This window comes from Ovis canadensis, chromosome 11 (genome assembly GCF_042477335.2).
Source record: "Ovis canadensis isolate MfBH-ARS-UI-01 breed Bighorn chromosome 11, ARS-UI_OviCan_v2, whole genome shotgun sequence".
Classification (NCBI taxonomy): Eukaryota; Metazoa; Chordata; class Mammalia; order Artiodactyla; family Bovidae; genus Ovis; species Ovis canadensis.
Genome location: NC_091255.1, coordinates 26,344,925 through 26,363,735, shown reverse-complemented (window position 1 = coordinate 26,363,735; position 18,811 = coordinate 26,344,925). Strand labels below are relative to the sequence as shown.

Below are 18,811 nucleotides of genomic sequence, written 5' to 3'. Positions count from 1 at the left end.
TTGAGTAATTTGTTTCTTTTGTTGTTATTTTGAACTTTTAAGGAATAGAAGTTTGCTGGGGAAAAAAAGCTTCCTGAAAAGATTTTTTTCAGGAAAAATTTATAGGTGAACGGTTGGAGAACTGACCCATGGGCCAAATTTGGCCTGTTACCTGCTTTTTTTTTTAATTTATTTTTTAATTGAAGTATAATTGCTTTACAGAATTATGTTGGTTTCTGCCAAGCATCAGCATGAATCAGCCATAGATATATATATGTCCCCTCGCTCTTGAACCTCCCTCCCCATCCCGCCTCTCTAGGTTGTTACAGAGCCCCGGTTTGAGTTCCCTGAGTCATATAGCAAATTCCCATTGGCTATCTATTTTACATATGGTAATGTATATTTCCATCTTATTCTCTCCATCCATCCCACCCTTTCCTCCCTGCCACCCTGTCCATAAATCTGTGCTGTATGTCTGTGTCTCCATTGCTGCTCTGCAAATAATTTCATCAGTACCATCTTTCTAGATTACATATATTGCATTAGTATATGATACTTGTTTTTCTCTTTCTGACTTCCTTCACTCTATATAATAGACTAGGTTCATTCACCTCATTAGAACTGACTCTAATGAGTCAGTCACAGCATTGATTTTTATGGCTGAGTAATATTCCATCATATATATGTACCACAGCTACTTTATCCATTCATCTGTCGACCGCCACCAGCTTTTATATAGCCTGTGAGCTAAGATACATTTTGCATTTTTTAATGATTGGGGGAAAAGTCAAAAAGAATAATGTTTTGAGATACAGGGAAATTTATGAGGCCTTCAGATTTCACCGCTCATAGGTAAGCTTCGTCGCAGCACAGCCGTGCTCATCCCCTCGCATCTGTCTGCGCTTCCCTGCTGTGAGGGCAGTCATGTGGTTGCAGCAGAGCTTGTCTGTGGCGACTGTCATCACACCACTGCTGGTCGCCCTGCGAGCTGCACCGACACACTTCAGACTTGGCAGCAGCCTCTCATGTGCCACATGTAGCATTTTATTTTCTTATTGCCAGTACACACATATGCCAAAACAAGAGGAGAAAAAAAGTGGATCTTCAGATGGCAAAGCAGATATATTTTCTGAGCTATAATTCCAGCATCAGTTTTTTTTGGACCTCGATGCACATGCAAAGGAAATTTTTTTATTTCCTAATCCATTTGACCATGCAGTTGAGGTGCTTCCACCCAACCTTCAGTTGGAACTGATTAATCTGCAGTGTAATGCCATGTTAACAGGCAGATATCATGAAAAGAATCAAATAGAATTCTATAAATGCCTTCCAAGTGATGAATGTGCTCAAAGAAAGTTATATGTTTATGGATCAGTGTTGCTATTGGGATTGTTCATCTGTGCAAAAAGACATTTTCAAAGATGAAATACATGAAATCTCATTACAGATCAGCATTAATAGCTGAATATCTGCAATTGATTTTCATGATAGGGAAAGCTAGCTTTTTTAAAAATTAAAGTATAGTTGATTTACAATACTGAGTTAGTTTTTGGTGTGTATCACAGTGGTCTTTTTTGTTTTTGTAGGATTTTTTTGCAGATTGTATTCTATTATATAATTTCCTTCTCCAGATTATATAATCCATAGGGTCGCAAAGAGTCAGACATGACTGAGCAACTGAACTGAACTGATTTTCCATTATAGTTTATTACAAGATAGGGAACACTGACTTCGAACCCCAACTAAGCCAGTTGTTATCCCTCCAAGAAGAATTCTATCCTTCTGTAATATTAGTAAACCTATAGAGCAAAGGTATACTCAGTTACTATTATATTTTAAATTTAATAAAAACTTTGTGGAAATTTGGTTATTTCTTGCTGTGTAAGTACCTACATGATATCCTTGATTTTGCCTATTGGCCACCAATGCCTAAAGTATTTGCTATGTCTTTATCTAGACATTATGTCTTTATTAATTGCTTTACCATAAAAGTGCTGACCTCTGGTATAAATATTAATCTGAGTTATCCCTTAATCTGACCCTGATTTAGTCTTCCTTAATCCTGGTTTATATTCTTAACTGAAATGTTTCTTTCTAACTTGCCCTTAATTCAATATTTCCGAAATTCACCTCGTAATAGTCACTAGGTTAAAATACTTGTTTAAAATACAGATTCTGGAACTTTCCTAGCAGTCCAATAGGCCATCTCATTCTATAGAGATTTACCTCTGATCTTAGCCTGGCAGTACATTGAATCCCCTCTGTTTGTTCTCAGTTCTCTAATTGCTACTTTTTTCTTAGGCCTATTATTAGTTCTGCTAATCTGCTAATCCTCCTTTCCCTAATAAACACTTACTACCATCTGTTAGTCATTTTTTAGGCAGACCTTCCTAAGGTAGAATCTGTAACTTTTAGAGACTATATACCTTGATTTATACAAGTAGAAGCCTTGAGTCTAAACTTACAATAGAGTCTTTTATTTAGATAACATTCATAAGCTTTTAACATAGATTTGAGGTAGGTAGGTCAAATCAAGATAATTAAAGCCTGAACTGGAAATATGTTTGCAATAGTTGATGGACTCTGTATGACCCATGGAGTCCTCTGCTTACCTTAATAATGAAACAGATCTGTGTAAGGATTAGATTACTTACATGCAAAGTGAGTTTATTTTTATTAGTGTAAAATTTGTCTCCTTTGGAGAGGGGTGGGACTTGCCTTGTGGCTCTGTGGTAAAGAATCCTGCCGATTCGAGAGACATGGGTTCAATCCCTGGGTCAGGAAGATACCCTGGAGAAGGAAATGGCACCCCATTCCAGTATTCTTGCCTGGAAAATCTCACGGACAGAGGAACCTGGTGGGCTACAAAAGATGAGGTCACAAAAGAGTTGAACATGACTTAGCAACTAAACAACACATTTTAAAGTTTTATTGAAGTGTAATTTTTAATGCGTTTAAGAAGTAGTCATTTTTTGGTGTTGTATTTTAAGATGGTTAATATTTAAATATCATATTGAGCCAATACTTTAGAGCACTTTAGCTTCTGATGCATTTCAAGCTTTAATGAAAAATGCATCACTGTTTATTTTTCTTCAATTACTTTTTTTTAACATAGCATTTTATGATACAAGGAAAAAACACTTGCAAATAAAAAGTTATTTTTAGATTCTGGTTTTTGCATCATTCTACCTATTGTTCCTTTTTGAAATATCTAGATTATTATGCAACAGATTTTTAAAAGAAGAGAAAATAAAATATAATGTGATCTTCAGTAATCTTGAATATCTAATATTAGGATCATATTTACAGAAGCAATAACTTGTTTTTACTTAAAAAGTTATCCATTACATGTATAGGTATGGCTGAGTCCCTTTGCTGTTCTCCTGAAACTACTAGCAAAATTGTTAATTGGCTATACCCCAATACAAAATAAAAATGTTAAAAAAATCATGTTATTCATGATTATGGACGTGATAGGTTATAGTCCATTTAGCACTTTTTAATAAAGACATCCCTAACCATGCTCCCTAAATGTTTGACTTCTTTTTCTCAGTTCTTTCTAATGTCTTTATATCTTAGATTTCAGCTTTTTATTACTTTATCAAATTGGTCTCCTAGAGCCCCTGTTTAAACCAAAAAAAAATAAAGGAGGAGGAATTGTGCATATTTTGGAAGATAATTGTTCCTTACTATTTTAAAAAAATTATTTTATGCATTTAGGTTTGTTATGATAGTGTGACCAAAACTCATTACTGCTTGCTCTGGATAGCCGTATCATGGGAGTAAATAAACTAACAAGTATTCATTTTCTCACATCACCATCTCATTTCTCACACTCAGATGTCCATAAGATATCTCCCTCCACATTTGCAGTGTTCAAAAATGTCCCTGAAAGTTTTATTTTCTCAGAATTGTTGACTATGATTTTCCTATAGCAATTATATAAATTAGAAGCACGTGGGCCTTATTTTAAATAGTCAAATATTTGTTCTATCCATTATAAATCCTAAAATTAAAATGGTCAAAATAACATTTCCAGCAGCTTTTCTTTTTTTTTTTTTTTCCAGCAGCTTTTCTTATAAAAGTTTTACAGAGTCACAAAAGGCAAGGTTCTTTTTTTGAAAAATATAATTTTTATGATAGGCAAGTAGTGAAAAAGAAAGAACTTTTGCACATCAACCAATGCTGTTTTGTCATCTTCTTGGGAAGAAGTACATTTTATATCCCAGCTTCGATACATACACACATAAACACAAGTTACAGATCGAAACATTTAGTCCTATTTTGCTGCTGCTGCTGCTGCTGCTAAGTTGCTTCAGTCGTGTCCGACTCTGTGTGACTCCATAGACGGCAGCCCACCAGGCTCTCCCATCTCTGGGATTCTCCAGGCAAGGATACTGGAGTGGGTTGCCATGTCCTCCTCCAATGCATGAAAGTGAAAAGTGAAAGTGAAGTCGCTCAGTCGTGTCCGACTCTTAGTGACCCCATGGACTGCAGCCCACCAGGCTCCTCCGTCCATGGTATTTTCCAGGCAAGAGTACTGCTAGAAGGTCAAAAATCAGAGAAGTTGAGAGAGAAAAGCCTTTGCTATAGTTTTATAAGTCAGCTCATGGAATGAGAGAGGGCATCTCTTCTAAATGACCAGAAGAATGACTTTTTCTAAAAATGGATTTCTCTTTTGCTCATCTTCAGAGGTATGTGGTCATGAAGGGAGAGTTTAACTATTCCAGATATTGGTCCAAGTAAATATTGTCTCATTTACTTAAAGTGGCTTGAGGATAAAAGTGGCTTTGCTTTAGTTAATTTTTCATGTTGTTTATATTTGATGTTATGTATTTGAAAGTGAAAACATTCAGAATTCTCAATATATTTATGAAAATCATATTTTAAAATCCCAACTATTTTCATTAAAACAATTTATTTTTCCTCAATGATTTATAGATGAAACCAGCCTGTATAAAAGCCCTTACTCGTATCTTCAAAATATCCGATCAAGATAATGATGGTACCCTCAATGATGCTGAACTCAACTTCTTTCAGGTAGCTTTCTTTTATTTTAGATATTTGTATATCTTGATTTTTTTTTTTTGCTGAGAGAAGCTATAAAAAATTTATTGGCATGACGAATGGTATTTTGATAAACATGCATACTCTTTCATGTAAAATCTCTCTTTATATCAGGCTATTTAATCTTTACCTATGGGCTAAAATCTCTTTTGCTTAGGAGTTAAGGGGACTCTGAGAGAGTGTCATTTCACAGTGTACAATGGGTGTATTAAGAATGACTTGAAGTCTGAATTCTGAATTATTTTTCCTTCTCGGTGTTGTATAACATAGTTACACAAAGAGCTCTGTGTTTTGGGAACCAGATGGGGAAGGTAGGAAAAACTTGCCCTTCTTGGTCTGACATGCTTTTCTTAATACAAAGTAGAGGCTGTCCTAATTCAGAATTTGTTTCCTTTGGTTGCAACTTTTTGATTTAATGTTGCTCTGTGGATTAATATTTGTATTATTTGTGACTTTAATGCTGATTTGTTTTTAACTTTATGTCTTTTGCCAGAGAATTTGTTTCAACACTCCCTTAGCCCCTCAAGCTCTGGAAGATGTCAAAAATGTGGTCAGAAAACATATAAGTGATGGTGTGGCTGACAGTGGATTGACACTGAAAGGTGGGTGAAAGGTGCTTTTTCCCCCCCCTTTCAAACTTTTAAAAAATTTGGCAGCACGAAACTGTCTATAGTGCTATCTAGATGTTTAGGGAAGCGTCTGTGTTTACTAGTGTAACAAAATCTAACCTGGATGTTTCAGAGTTGGAAGAGGCAGGCCATCGGTGGGGATAATTACCTCTGCTGTCAGTATAAATTAGAGGTAGGGAAATTTATTGGATTTCAAGAGTGCAGAGTTCCCTTTGAAGATAAAAGAATTCTGAAACAAATTTATCTTAAAATTCTTATTACTCATAAGCATCCTCTAAACAGAAATTATTTTTAAGGAAGACATTTTATCTCCCAATCAAATTTACCAAGTGCCGAATGTTCCAAGTACCAAGTAAAATATGTTATAGAGCCACAGTGAAATCAGAAACCAACTTTCTCGTTATAGAAATAAGCACACAGATGTCGAAAATGATTTTATTTGTTTTTATCATATACCTCTGTGGATGTCAGTATACACCTTGGGATGTGTTTTTGGCCCTTTCATCCAGTTCCACCTTTTGTTGATCTGGGTGTATATGTGGAATGATTCTGAAATCAGCTCTTTGAGACGCTCGTGAACTTGGTCTTGGTCTGACCTGCAGTATGAACAGCTAGTACACATGTGGTCGTGAGTCTAGCTCTTGCCATTGTGTGTTACATGCTTGTCTCCCATGTGACCCTGTACCCATTTGCACATCAGCTATATTTACTAATTTATTTTATTTCAGGTTTTCTTTTTTTACATACACTTTTTATTCAGAGAGGGAGACATGAAACTACTTGGACTGTGCTTCGACGATTTGGTTATGATGACGATCTGGATTTGACACCCGAATATTTATTCCCCTTGTATGTACCTTTGGCTTCTAATTGATTTCACTTGCCAGTATTTTAAAGTTTTATTTAGCATGTAGGTAGTAGGCTTTGAGCTAGTTGGGAATAATTTAGATTTATAGAGCCGTTTATAGCAGAGTTTCTCAGCCTCGGCACTGCTGACATTTTGGACCAGATAGTTCATTATTGTAGAGCCTGTTCTATGCTTTACAGGATGTTTATTAGCACATCCTTAGATGCCAACAACACCTCTTCCCCTAGTCGTGACAGCCAGAAATGTGCCCGTGGGAGTGAGATGATCCCCACTTAAGAGCCACTGATTTATAGCATGGCTCAGCCTCTTGCTCTTCTTCTTATGGAGAATACAGTTATATTTTAAAATTCGTTTTATTGAGGAAGGAGGTAAGAGAAGCTAGATGAACTTGTTTTTGGAATCAAAGGAGTCAAAAATATATTGGTTAGCGTTTTTCTTTGTCCTCCCTGAGTTTTATAGCCTGTTCTCAGTTTAGGATAAAGTACTTTTCCTAAGCAACCAGTCTCTCTGTGGTTAGTTTCCTTTAAATAGTAATGTGTTTAAGTTCTGTTTGTTTAGCAATGAACCCAGCATCATCCTGAAATAGGAGACTGCCTTACTGTAGGATGCCTCTCCTGTACCCAAGGGAAGGAGGCTTCTCAGGGAGGTGACTTCCCAGGATCAGGCCTTTGATCCTTTTGCCTTTTTTCTTCATTCTTTCAATAGCACATTATCTTCATGTTCTCCTTTTTTTAAATTTTAGCATGGTACTGCTAGCTCTCCACGTAAGGGTTCAGAAAAGCTGTCATTTTTTCCTTCCCTGTCACCGAGGAAGCAGAATAGTTTGTGGTTGGATTCCTGGTCCATTAATCAGTTCTAAGTTGAAACTTCCCTTGTCAAAGTTATTCAAACTTGACTTAAGTAATTTCCCAGATTTTTCAATAAATACGTATGGAATGAATGCATTTGTCCCAAGACCTTTTTATCAAGCTTTCTTTTCCGTGCCATTTATGTGGGTAGGTAAATTCTACAGAACGTAAGAAGTTGTTTATTGCTTTGTAAAGTATGACAGTAAGGAAACTCCATCTTTTATGGCTTTGTGACTTACGCTAAAATCTCTTTTAATTTCTTTGTGCACGCTACCTTTAATTTCTTGTAAAATAGCCCCTTTAGAGCCACGTCTTGAGTCTCCTTATTAAACTCTCTACTCCCGTCCTTCACGTTGTGGCAAGAATTAATACTGATAGATGCATAACGCAGATTTTGCCATGTCACTTTGCCTTCAAGACAGGGTAAAAGCCCAAGCTTCCTAACCAGGCGTAGAAAGTCATTCCTGATCTGTTCTGCTCTGACTCACTCTCTGCCTTCACTCTAGAAGTAAATACTAAACTACTTGTAGTCCACAGGTCAGATAGTATTTCCCACCCTGGGCTTCTGCCCATGGTATTTCTACTCTTCCTCCTTCTCCCTCCACCCCACTCGTGTCTGTTATCCTTCAAGTCTCAGTTCAAGTACAGTGTCTCTCAGCAGTGCTGACACCTTCCCATCCCCAGACCAAGGAGTCTGCTTTCTCAGGAGCTCCCCTGGCATCGGTAGTTCGCCCACGCAGTGGTTGCCTCTTTCCGTTGAGATGGTGAGATGATCTGCTTGTGGTCCGCCTCAAGCTTGAATGTGGTTCCTTAGAGGCAGAAAGCCTGTCGTGTTTTCATGTCCCCAGTATCTCAGTGCATTTGATAAATGTTTATTGATTCAAATTTAGGGTGAGTCAGAAATCAAATCAGGGAGAAATAACATCTCTTTGCATCATTTTCAACTCATTACAATGTTGATACTGTATAAAGCTCATAATTTTGACTTATAGTTGGTGTGTAGGAGAAACTGCTAGAAACTGATTAGAGTTTAATCAGTATTTTCTGTACATTTTTTAATACAACCTGCCCTTCAGACAGTTAAGAAAATGTATATGTCACCTTGGAAGGAGCACTATTACGGCTCTTCTGAGGATGACCATAGCAGTGCAGTGACTTCCCCTGGGAAAGTCTAAATGGCTGCAGCAAACCTATTCTATAAGTGCTTTCATCTCACAAAAAGAACTTGTTGCCATTTCATATTCATTTCTCAAATTAAAGTTTAATATTTGATTAATGATTTATTTTACTTTTTTGTTTCATCAACAGGCTAAAAATACCTCCTGATTGCACCACTGAATTAAATCATCATGCATATTTGTTTCTCCAAAGTACTTTTGATAAGCATGATTTGGTAAGCTTTCAGCTGCAGCTCTCTGTGATGTATGATAAAATGTTTTTCTGTGAGTAATGTAGCTCTGTTCCCTGAGCTATTGGGTGCTCATGTCATGTGTGCTAAGTCGCTTCAGTCATGTGTGGCTTTTTGCGACCCTGTGGACTCTAGCCCACTAGGCTTCTCTGTCCAGGTGGTTCTCTAGGCAAGAATACTGGAATGGGTTGTCATTTCCTTCTCCAGGGAATTTTCCTGACCCAGGGATCAAACTCATGTCTCTTATGCCTCCTGCATTGGCAGACGTATTCTTTACCACTAGCCCCGCTCATGTCTCATAGCCAAAAATTATTCAAAAGCTCTTAAAACTAGTAAAAATGCTTTTTCTTATTTACTTTATTATTTTCTCAAGATGAAAAAGTCTAGTTTCTGATAGATTCTTGCATAGGTTTCCGTACATACATGCAAGGAGTTTTCTTGATAAAATGTAAAATTTATTTTCATGGGTTAGTTTTTGGAAACATAGCTTTACAAGATTAGGAGGCTCTCGTGTTTGGGAATTATCCTCTTAGATATCTAAACATTATGTATACTTCCTTGTGTATCTTCAGGATAGAGACTGTGCTCTGTCACCTGATGAGCTTAAGGATTTGTTTAAAGTTTTCCCTTACATACCTTGGGGGCCAGATGTGAATAACACAGTTTGTACAAATGAAAAAGGCTGGATAACCTACCAGGGATTCCTTTCCCAGTGGACGTGAGTATAGAGCTCACTTCTTTCCTTTAGAGTTACAGCTGCTTTGAAATTGTGGTACATTACATGCGTTATTTTGTGAATTTGTCAGATGTTATGAAATGCTTCCATCTTAGCTGCCTGTGAGCAGAATTTATTAATATACTGCCACTGCTATCTCTAAGATGAACTATAAATGTTTATAAATTTATCAGGAAGGGATGTGCTTGCTTTTGGATTATGTACAGGGAAACGTTAATATCAAAATGGAACTAAACATTAATACTTTCAAAACAATTTTATTGGAGTATAGTTGATTTGCAGTGTTGTGTTTTAAAACTTTTTTGATTAAGGGAATAGGAATCATCACTGTTATTACACAATTATTTTATTTTTGGAATATGTAAGTCACTTTAGCCATGTCCAACTCCTTGTGACCCTATGGGCTGTAGCCTGCCAGGCTCCTCTGTTCATGGGATTCTCCAGGCAAGAATACTGGAGTGGGTTGCCATGCCTTTCTGTAGGGAATCTTCCTGACTTGGATCAAACCCGCGTCTCTTATATCTCCTGCATTGGCAGATGGTTCTTAACCATTAGCACCACCTGGGAAACCCATATTTTTTGGAATGTGGGGAGAGCATATTTTACTTGACGTGGAAGACACTTTGAGGGATTGTTGTTTGCTTTGGATGCACTCTTGGGCTTAGTGAGGGTGTCTACAGTCTAGATACAGCAAAGTTGACCTATTGTCTAGGGCGATAGGAAAATCCTCTGCTTGTGCATAATGATTTAATACTTTAACCTTGGTGAGAATAACTTTCTCAACACCAGGCTCTGTTCTTTTTCATCTCCTAAGACAGGCCAACTAATTTCAAGTGCCTTTCAACCTTTCAGTTTTGCACCTTTTGCAAGCCCTTTCAGAATTAAATCCTTAACTAGCCAGTACTTGCAGTACAGTGTGTAACTCGGGAAGCAGATAACATAAAATATCTGTGCTGTAGATCTTACCTAGAGCACTAGGTGCTCTTGGTGCTCACTGCTCATCTGTGTGGCTTTGCTCTTTCCAGGCTGATGGAGTAGGCACAGGAGCCTCCTCCACCCCTTACGTGGTGGTCCCCTTTCTTCTCTGCCCTAAGGATGTCACTGTAGGAAGGAAGAGCCATGGTTGGGCATGTGGGAAATTAAAGCAGTCTGACAAAAATCATCTGGGTCTGGTGTTAAAGCTATGTGAGCTGTTGTGATTTTTTAAAATAGATATTCTTTTAGAAACTTCTTGCGTTTTCAACTTTTTCCTAGGCTCACAACCTATTTAGATGTACAGCGGTGCCTGGAGTATTTGGGTTATCTAGGCTATTCAATATTGACTGAACAAGAATCTCAGGCTTCAGCCATCACAGGTAAGTGAGTAAATACTCTTTAGTTAGATATTTTTTTCAAGTTTTGAGTTTCATATGTAAAAAGAGTGAAAATAAATGCATCTTCATTAGTCTTCCTGTTTATACTCTTGTTTGCCCACAATTTGATAATCTCTTTGGAATTGAAGTGCTTGATTTCTTATTTATCAAGAAAGAAAGAGTAAAGGTTTTACTTCTAGTCTACCCCTGAGGGTAACTTCATGGATGAAAATTAGGGAAGGCTATAGACATTAAAAGTATTTACAGTCCATCTTGTGTTTTAATTTTCTTTAAATAATAAAAACAATGGGTATTAATGCATGATCCTCATATTGAACTGATTGTACATCTCAGTTTTATAACCTCTTACCACATTAATAAATTTTTTACAGATCTTGTAATGTTAAACAGGCATTCTTGCCAAATAATGTGCTATACTTAAAATATATATATATAGATGTAATATGAAATAATCAATTAGGGAACTGATCATTTCAAGAAGTTTTTATATCCTAATTGGTGGGAAAAAATGGGCATGTATCTTATAGGAAGCCTTGTTATAAGAAGACAACCTGTGAGAAATTGACAGAACAAGTACCCTTTAAAAAATACTTAACCAATTAGACAGTATTTACTTCAGCACCAAAGAATAAGGAATTAGCCAGCATGAGGTTCTTTCACTCAACAAAATATTGTGGACATATTTCTATTATCGATAAGTGTATTTTATATATCTTTAATATTATATAATGTATCATCGTATGGGTAGTCTATAACTTACTGAACTATTCCATAATTTTGTGTTTTTTATTTTCAGTTTTTTGTTACTATAAATAGTGTCTCTGGTGAGCTTTCTTGTAATCAAATCTTTGGGTGCAGCTTAAGGAGGTCTCTTTCCCTCAAGAAAGATGCCCGTTGCTCTGCTGATACAGGATTGTTTTCAGCATTGCCTCTTTTACAGATTTACCTTGGAAATCTAGAGTGCCTATCACCTTTCTCTTTATAGACCCAAGAGACTAACGTTTTGAGGTGGCATCTTTCAGTTTATCATTTGTTACGACGGTGATAGAAAAAAAGATGGGATGTAGTGTGTGCTACCTTCATTGTAATTTTCGTTCCTTTTGGGAATATTGTTTTCTTATGTAAAGGTACTACTTATTTTATGATAAAATAAATATGTGATTGCTAGAAATTTACAACTGACTTTCAGAAATGCACCTTTTTCAGTAGAGTGGCCCTTCTGTATTATCTTCTATACTTCATTTTTCATACAGGTTGGCTATCATACAGTTTGTTTATTGATCAAATGCTTCATAAAAATAATAAATAGCAGTATCATATTTTGCAGAAGGTGAAGTAAAGGCTCAGTGAGTGTACGTGGTACATAATTAGCTTTTTATTTTCCTTTTTAGTAACAAGAGATAAAAAGATAGACCTTCAGAAAAAACAAACTCAAAGAAACGTATTCCGATGTAATGTAATTGGGATGAAAAACTGTGGGAAAAGTGGAGTTCTTCAGGCTCTTCTTGGAAGAAACTTAATGGTGAGAGCTCAGAAAGTTAGAACTTTACTCAGTAGATTCTTATAGTCATGTGTTTACATAATTTTTTCATAACCGTTAACCTTTTCAGATGATATATAGGTAAAATAGTAAAGTACAACTAAAATACAACAGTAATCTCTTTGAACTAGCTTTATCTTTGCTTCATTGGTATTAGCCATCATTTGATGGTGTCTTTTTTTAACATTTGGATGGAGATTAAATAAATACACATATGAAAGTATCAGACACAGGGCTTGGCATGAAGTAAATGTAGCACTCTACATTGCTGATAGCTGATTGTGACTACTGCCTTGAGTAAAGAGGTTGACATATTTTCAGGTGAAATAGCAGGCCAAATCATAGTGTAATGAGAACTGCCAGCAGGTGGCTCAGTGAATACAGTTTACTTCCTTTTCAGCTACTGCTTTCCCTTTCTGAAGAACAAATGCGTCTCTTATTTTAGAGCCTAAGAACTAAGAAACAAAATCAATATGCTCTTTGTACTGATAAATAATATATAGCATAGGGAAGAATGTCCTTTTTTTGGTAACACACCCACACATATACACAAAGTACATGTGCTGATGAAAACTAGTTACTGTGATTTCTTACTGTTAATACTGAGATTTTTGGTTGTTTTCAGAGGCAGAAGAAAATTCGTGATGATCATAAATCGTACTATGCAATTAACACTGTTTATGTCTATGGACAAGAGAAATACTTGTTGGTAAGAAATTTTCTGGCATATAAAGATTATTAATTATTGGGTACATTTTTAAAATGACTCTTTGAGAACATAATTGGATTTAATTTAATGGCTTTTGTGTGACTTTATTTTTCTACCTGACTTAGTCATTAGATTTAATTTTAGTTCTCTTAAATCTGTGTGGTGATTACATGGTTGTAGATACAGGTAAAAATTTATCTATTTGTGCAGTTAATTGTATGTAATACCACCATAAAAAAGTAAAAAAAAAAATTCAGTCCACTTGGTCTTTCTTTCATTTATATTTTTAAAAATTACATCCTTTCCTATTGACTAGAAATTAGTTTGAAGGCTTTAGTGCAGGTGTGTGGTAGTTTATCTGTGGTCAGTGATAACCTTAGTGTACCATCCTTTGCTTTGTGTTTTTGATTGGTGGGGAGGAAGAGTGGTGTGGCAGAAAGAAAAACCACCTGGGAGTCGTGTGTATGTGCCCAGTCATGTCCAACTCTGCCACCCCATGGACTATAGCCCATCAGGCTTCTCTGTCCATGGAATTTCCAGGCAAGAATACTGGTGTGGGTTATCGTTTCCTTCTCCAGGGCATCTTCCCGACCCCAGGTGAACCCAGGTCTCCTGCTTAGCAGGCTGATTATTTACCACTGCGCCACCTGGGCTTCCCATTGGGAATCATCTGAATTCATATTTTGGTTTGAGTTATCTTTGGCAGTTGACCTAATCTCTGTAACCTGTTTGTTATCTTTACTAGGTAGAGAATGCATGTAAAGGGCCTGCCCAGCACACTTTAGTCACTCAGTAAATGTTAGTTTCTATAGGACCTTAATCACCATTTTTCATCTACAAAAATCAGAAAGCTACTTGTTTATCTCTGTGTCTTACTTCTAATGAGTCTGGAAAATTATGCTTAACTAGTATTTTTAAATTAAGTCAAATTAAGCAAGTAATAAAACTTCATGACTTTAATTTTGCATCAGTGTTATGATACTTACGTTTCTCACTGTCTTTTTCTTTTTCCAAGTTGCATGATATCTCAGAATCGGAATTTTTGACTGAGGCTGAGATCCTTTGTGATGTTGTGTGCCTGGTATATGATGTCAGTAACCCTAAATCCTTTGAATACTGTGCCAGGATTTTTAAGGTTTGTTTCAATTTTGGCCTATAACTGAGTTTAACTTTGTAAGGAGTTTAATGGAATTGTAATGTGCTTTCTAACCAAGGAAATGCAAGAAAATTATCTGTGGAGCTTTTTAAAGATAGATACATCCTATCCCTAAAGGTTCTGGTTTCATTCTGAGGTGGTACAGTCCCAGACATCTGTATTTTTAAAAATACTTTTTTCCACGAGTGATTCTGATGTGCGTCCCTGGTTAAGAACCTCTGCATTAGTGAAAGTTCTTAGAAATGCACATGGTTTACATATTGCCAATTATACCAAGAAGATTAATAGAGCAAGGAGATAAACATGAGGCTTCAAAAGTTGTAAGTTACTTTGAGATTGTCAACAAGATTCAATAAGAGTAAAAAAACTAAATGTACAAAGGAATTTCCTCTAGGATTGTTTTTAATAGCAAAAACCTGGAAATAATCCACATATCTAACAGTAGGAAGGTAGTTTACCAAATTGAGATAAAATAATCCTGTGAAATTTATATAGTCATTAAAAATAATGGTTTTGAATTCTGAAAACATGGAAAATACAGTATTTTCAATAGTAATATCCAGCAAGACTGCCACTAGGTAAATATCTGTGTGTGTGTGTGTGTGTATATATATATATATATATATATATATATGCATGTGCTTAAGGACTAGAAAGTGTAGCCCGCCAGGCTCCTTTATCCATGGAATTCTCCAGGCAAGAATACTGGAGTGGGTAGCCATGCCCTTCTCCAGGGAATCTTCCCAGTCTAAGAATCGAACCCAGGTTTCCTGCATTGCAGGCAGATTCTTTACTGTCCTGGGCTACCAGGGAAGCCCTAAGGACTAGAGGTAATATAAAAAAATGAAAATAGTGTGTTTTAGGATAGAAGAAATTAGGTGGATTTCTTTCTATTTCAAAGTATTAGATCTTTAAAAAAATTTTTTTTTAAATTACAGTGAATTTGAAGAATTGTTATAGGTTTGTATTATTATCTGCATTAGAAAAGTGGCCCTGGTCTTATTACGTCAGTGACCTAGACATCTGCCAGTCCTTGCCTCTTCGTTTACTTTCTCCCTGAAACTGTTGATGATTGCCTATCTAGAGAAAAATTTCAGTGCCCGTTGAATGAAATTTAGTAATTTTTGAGCTTGTCATCAGATTTTGATTTCACTTTTTATTCTATAGCAACACTTTATGGACAGCAGAATACCTTGCTTAATCGTAGCTGCAAAGTCAGACCTGCATGAAGTTAAACAAGAGTATAGTATTTCACCTACTGATTTCTGCAGGAAACACAAAATGCCTCCGCCACAAGCCTTCACTTGCAATACTGCTGATGCACCCAGCAAAGATATCTTTGTTAAATTGACAACGATGGCCATGTACCCGTAAGTACTTGCTCGGCCGTCATTTTCATGTTGCATGGTTCGTGGTAGCATTGCATGTCATTGTTAGCCATGAGGGTGGACTCTCTGTCAGAGAAGTTGTTCAGCAACAGAGACTTTGTAATGAGAAGGGACAAGTTTGAGTAAATGCAAGTTTAGTTTGAATACCAGAATAGAATTGTATGAATATAATTATATAAAGTATACATAATCTGACAATATTTGAATATTTTTGAGTAGGCTGTAACTATCTTAATAAGATAGTACAGTAAAACTCAGCCCCTCACTTCGCATTTAAAAAATTAGTCTTACTGCCATAAAGTGGGATTGACATCATGCTAATAAAGCATTTTCATATGAACAAAAATTTCATTTTTATGTTTTTTTCTGCTGATCAATTGACTTCGAGTATGTGAAGGATTCTAAAATTGTTTATGAATCTCTGTTTAAATTACGGGTATGTTTGAATTCAGGATATAACATCTTTTGTTAGTGCTGTTAAAAGCAGTTGTAATTGGAATTCCCTCTATAAAAATGTTTTACATTGAGTGTTATGAGCCACAAGTTTTATGTACATTTATTATATATTTATACATGCATATGCACAAGCACATGACTGTGGTCATCTTTGTAGTTTACTAACTGCCTTAAAATTGCATGGCTCTTAATGGCATTCTCCTCAAGTACTGTGTTCGTATAAATTCTGTTCTGTGACAAGGTAGTTTTTCAGGCAGTGCGTTTCTCAGAACTTCATAGTTTATTTCATTTATTATTATGTTATTCTCCAAGTTATTTTTTTCTTATGAAAACTACAGTATAATAGAGTTATACTCAAAAATTGCTAGAAGCTGAGGTTTTTCAAAAAGCATGTTAATCTGTACAGATTTTTCAAAGCAGAGTTAACTTTATTGCTATTCCATTAACTAATACTTTAAAAAAATGCTGCAAACCCTTGAAGTTCTATTTGTATTGGAAGAGAAGTCATTCCTATTACTATTAGATAAGCAAAACCTTATTTCTGTTTACCTTTGCTTTAAAACTCTCGTGTATGTTATCTACAGAGAGGATCATTACAAAGACAGACTCTACCGAGACATGGGCAGCACTGATAGAATAGAGAATTTGAGAAAAATCTGGGTCTTTCTAAAAACTGCTTTGTAAGTTACTTTTTCTTTATGGCTTCCTTTGTAAGTTACTTTTTCCTTATGGCTTCTGTGGGATTTTGTTGACATTTTCTTGTAGATGACCAGATCTCTTTCACCGTAATTAGTAATTATCCAGAAACGCACTGCTTGGTCAGTCTTACTGCCTAACTGTATACTATGGTGTCTTTTTTTTTTTCACTATGTAAATGCACTATCTTAATCTTGTAAATAATTGCAACTGTGTTTTTAAAATTTTACTGCAATATTTGTGAGTGTGTGTGTGTGTGTGTGCACGTGTGTATATGATAAATGTACATACATGGACACTTGTTTATATGGTTAATCAGAAACTACTTCTCATGAAGCATCTCCCTGTTGCTAAGCATACTTTGCATCCCTCCTTTTTGGTGGGCGGAGCCTGTGTATGTTGAAGAGTCAGATTCAATTATAAAATAACAGATGGATTCCAGTATGACAGCTGGCAGTGACTTAGTACCAGTGCTATGTTCATCATCACAAGTCAAATTTTAAAATGGAGTATCTCTAGCCTATAAGAGCCTTTTGAAAAATTAATTCTTGTTTTTCTTCATGTTGAGAATTAGGCATTATTGGGATGCTGCTAATCTCCACAATCATGCCACTGTGTGCTGTGGTCTCATCAGATTTCACAAGCTAAGCCAAGTCAGTTTGGGCCAGTGCTTTGAGAAGGACTTCTCCTTTAGAGAAGCCTCTGAAAAATGTTCAGGTGTTACAGGAAAGGATATAATCGATTCATCAAGTGGCGCTCTTCTGAGTGGGTTCTGCGCCAGTACCTCTTGAGGGGTGGTGTGATGGCCTTGTCTGTCTGAGTGGCTCTGACCACTGAGCAGTCATTGGAGACCCCCTACTTTGGTCTTTAAAGTGGAGGTGAAATGGCTCCACGTGCCTGTACCAACTAGTACAACTCACTCAACCAGAAAGGAGTCAGAAAGCCTCCCTAAATTTTGTATCTAAGATCAATTGGATCCATTGTTGATTTTTACACCCTTACCCACAGTTTCATGTTATCATACTTAGCTGCTATGTTAGCAGATACTTAGCTGCTGGTAGCAGATGAAAATTAACCCCATATTTTGGGTTCAAGTAGAAGTATATGAAGCACTTTGATTTCCTCGGGGAGCCACGGTGCTTGATGGATTAAAGACGATGCTCATATCTCCTCAGGTTGAATATACACACTCGTCTTTTGACTCTTTCGTGTACTTGTCACTATTCTCCTTCCTGGTTTTCAGGCATGTGTAATCTGAGGGGGGAGGAGGGGGTGGTTGTTTCAATGCTAGCCAACTCTGACCTTTCAGTGGATGCTATGGCTTACTCAGTTTTTCTTTTATTGATTTAGATGAGGGTGCCATCTATTGCTGTGCATATTTATTCCACTAAAACCCTTGTACTAATAATTCTATCCCCCCTCCAAAAAAGAAGCAAACGTGTTAGCTGATTTTCCTCAGATTTTCTATAGGGAGGGAGGAGGGAGCTATTGCTGTTGATTATATTTTTTTGTAAACGTGGAATTCTGCACAACTTTAGCATGCCCCGCACTGTCCTTTTCCTTAGTGTTGCTTATGCCTAAGTCTTTTTTTTTTTTAAGTTGGCACTCTCTGACTTGTGCCATATTTGTAAGTAAGAACTCAACTCCTGTCCTTCTGTGTGTTTTCGCAGCCATGCCCGGTTACGCTGTATGTGCACCTGCAACAGGTGTACCTTTTGCATCTGTCAGAGCTTCCTCAACTCAGACTTGCTGCAATCTGTAAAGAACAAAATCTTCACTGCAGTTCTTAACAGGTTCTTAACTTTATTTACTGGGTACCAGGCATTCTGTTAAAATACAAAAGGAGAAAAGTGGATGACTATTTATTACATAGATACTCACTACCAAGACAACAAGCCAACTGATGCCCAACTAACTTCCACTAAAATTCTCACCGTGGTGATAATGTTTAGTTCTGG

General features: G+C 36.5%; 1 protein-coding gene across 14 annotated transcripts in view; it reads left to right on the top strand.

The window, feature by feature from the left end:
• RHOT1 (ras homolog family member T1) overlaps nucleotides 1-18,811 on the top strand; it is a 60,981-nt gene that overhangs the window by 29,004 nt on the left and 13,166 nt on the right. For 6 of the 14 annotated variants that reach the window (XR_011246984.1, XM_069542679.1, XM_069542680.1 and 3 more), the window contains 11 exons: nucleotides 4,921-5,019; nucleotides 5,540-5,648; nucleotides 6,404-6,524; nucleotides 8,700-8,784; nucleotides 9,372-9,517; nucleotides 10,790-10,890; nucleotides 12,300-12,430; nucleotides 13,074-13,157; nucleotides 14,173-14,292; nucleotides 15,481-15,683; nucleotides 18,524-18,646. Coding sequence is in view for 13 of the 14 variants with exons in the window: in XM_069542679.1 (XP_069398780.1) it covers nucleotides 4,921-5,019; nucleotides 5,540-5,648; nucleotides 6,404-6,524; nucleotides 8,700-8,784; nucleotides 9,372-9,517; nucleotides 10,790-10,890; nucleotides 12,300-12,430; nucleotides 13,074-13,157; nucleotides 14,173-14,292; nucleotides 15,481-15,683; nucleotides 18,524-18,646 (1,322 nt within the window). In the remaining variant the exon portion in view is untranslated. Of the gene's footprint in view, nucleotides 1-4,920; nucleotides 5,020-5,539; nucleotides 5,649-6,403; nucleotides 6,525-8,699; nucleotides 8,785-9,371; nucleotides 9,518-10,789; nucleotides 10,891-12,299; nucleotides 12,431-13,073; nucleotides 13,158-14,172; nucleotides 14,293-15,480; nucleotides 15,684-16,741; nucleotides 16,838-18,523; nucleotides 18,647-18,811 lie in introns of all 14 variants that reach the window. The other 8 variants (XM_069542684.1, XM_069542685.1, XM_069542686.1 and 5 more) reach the window with 3 other exon arrangements.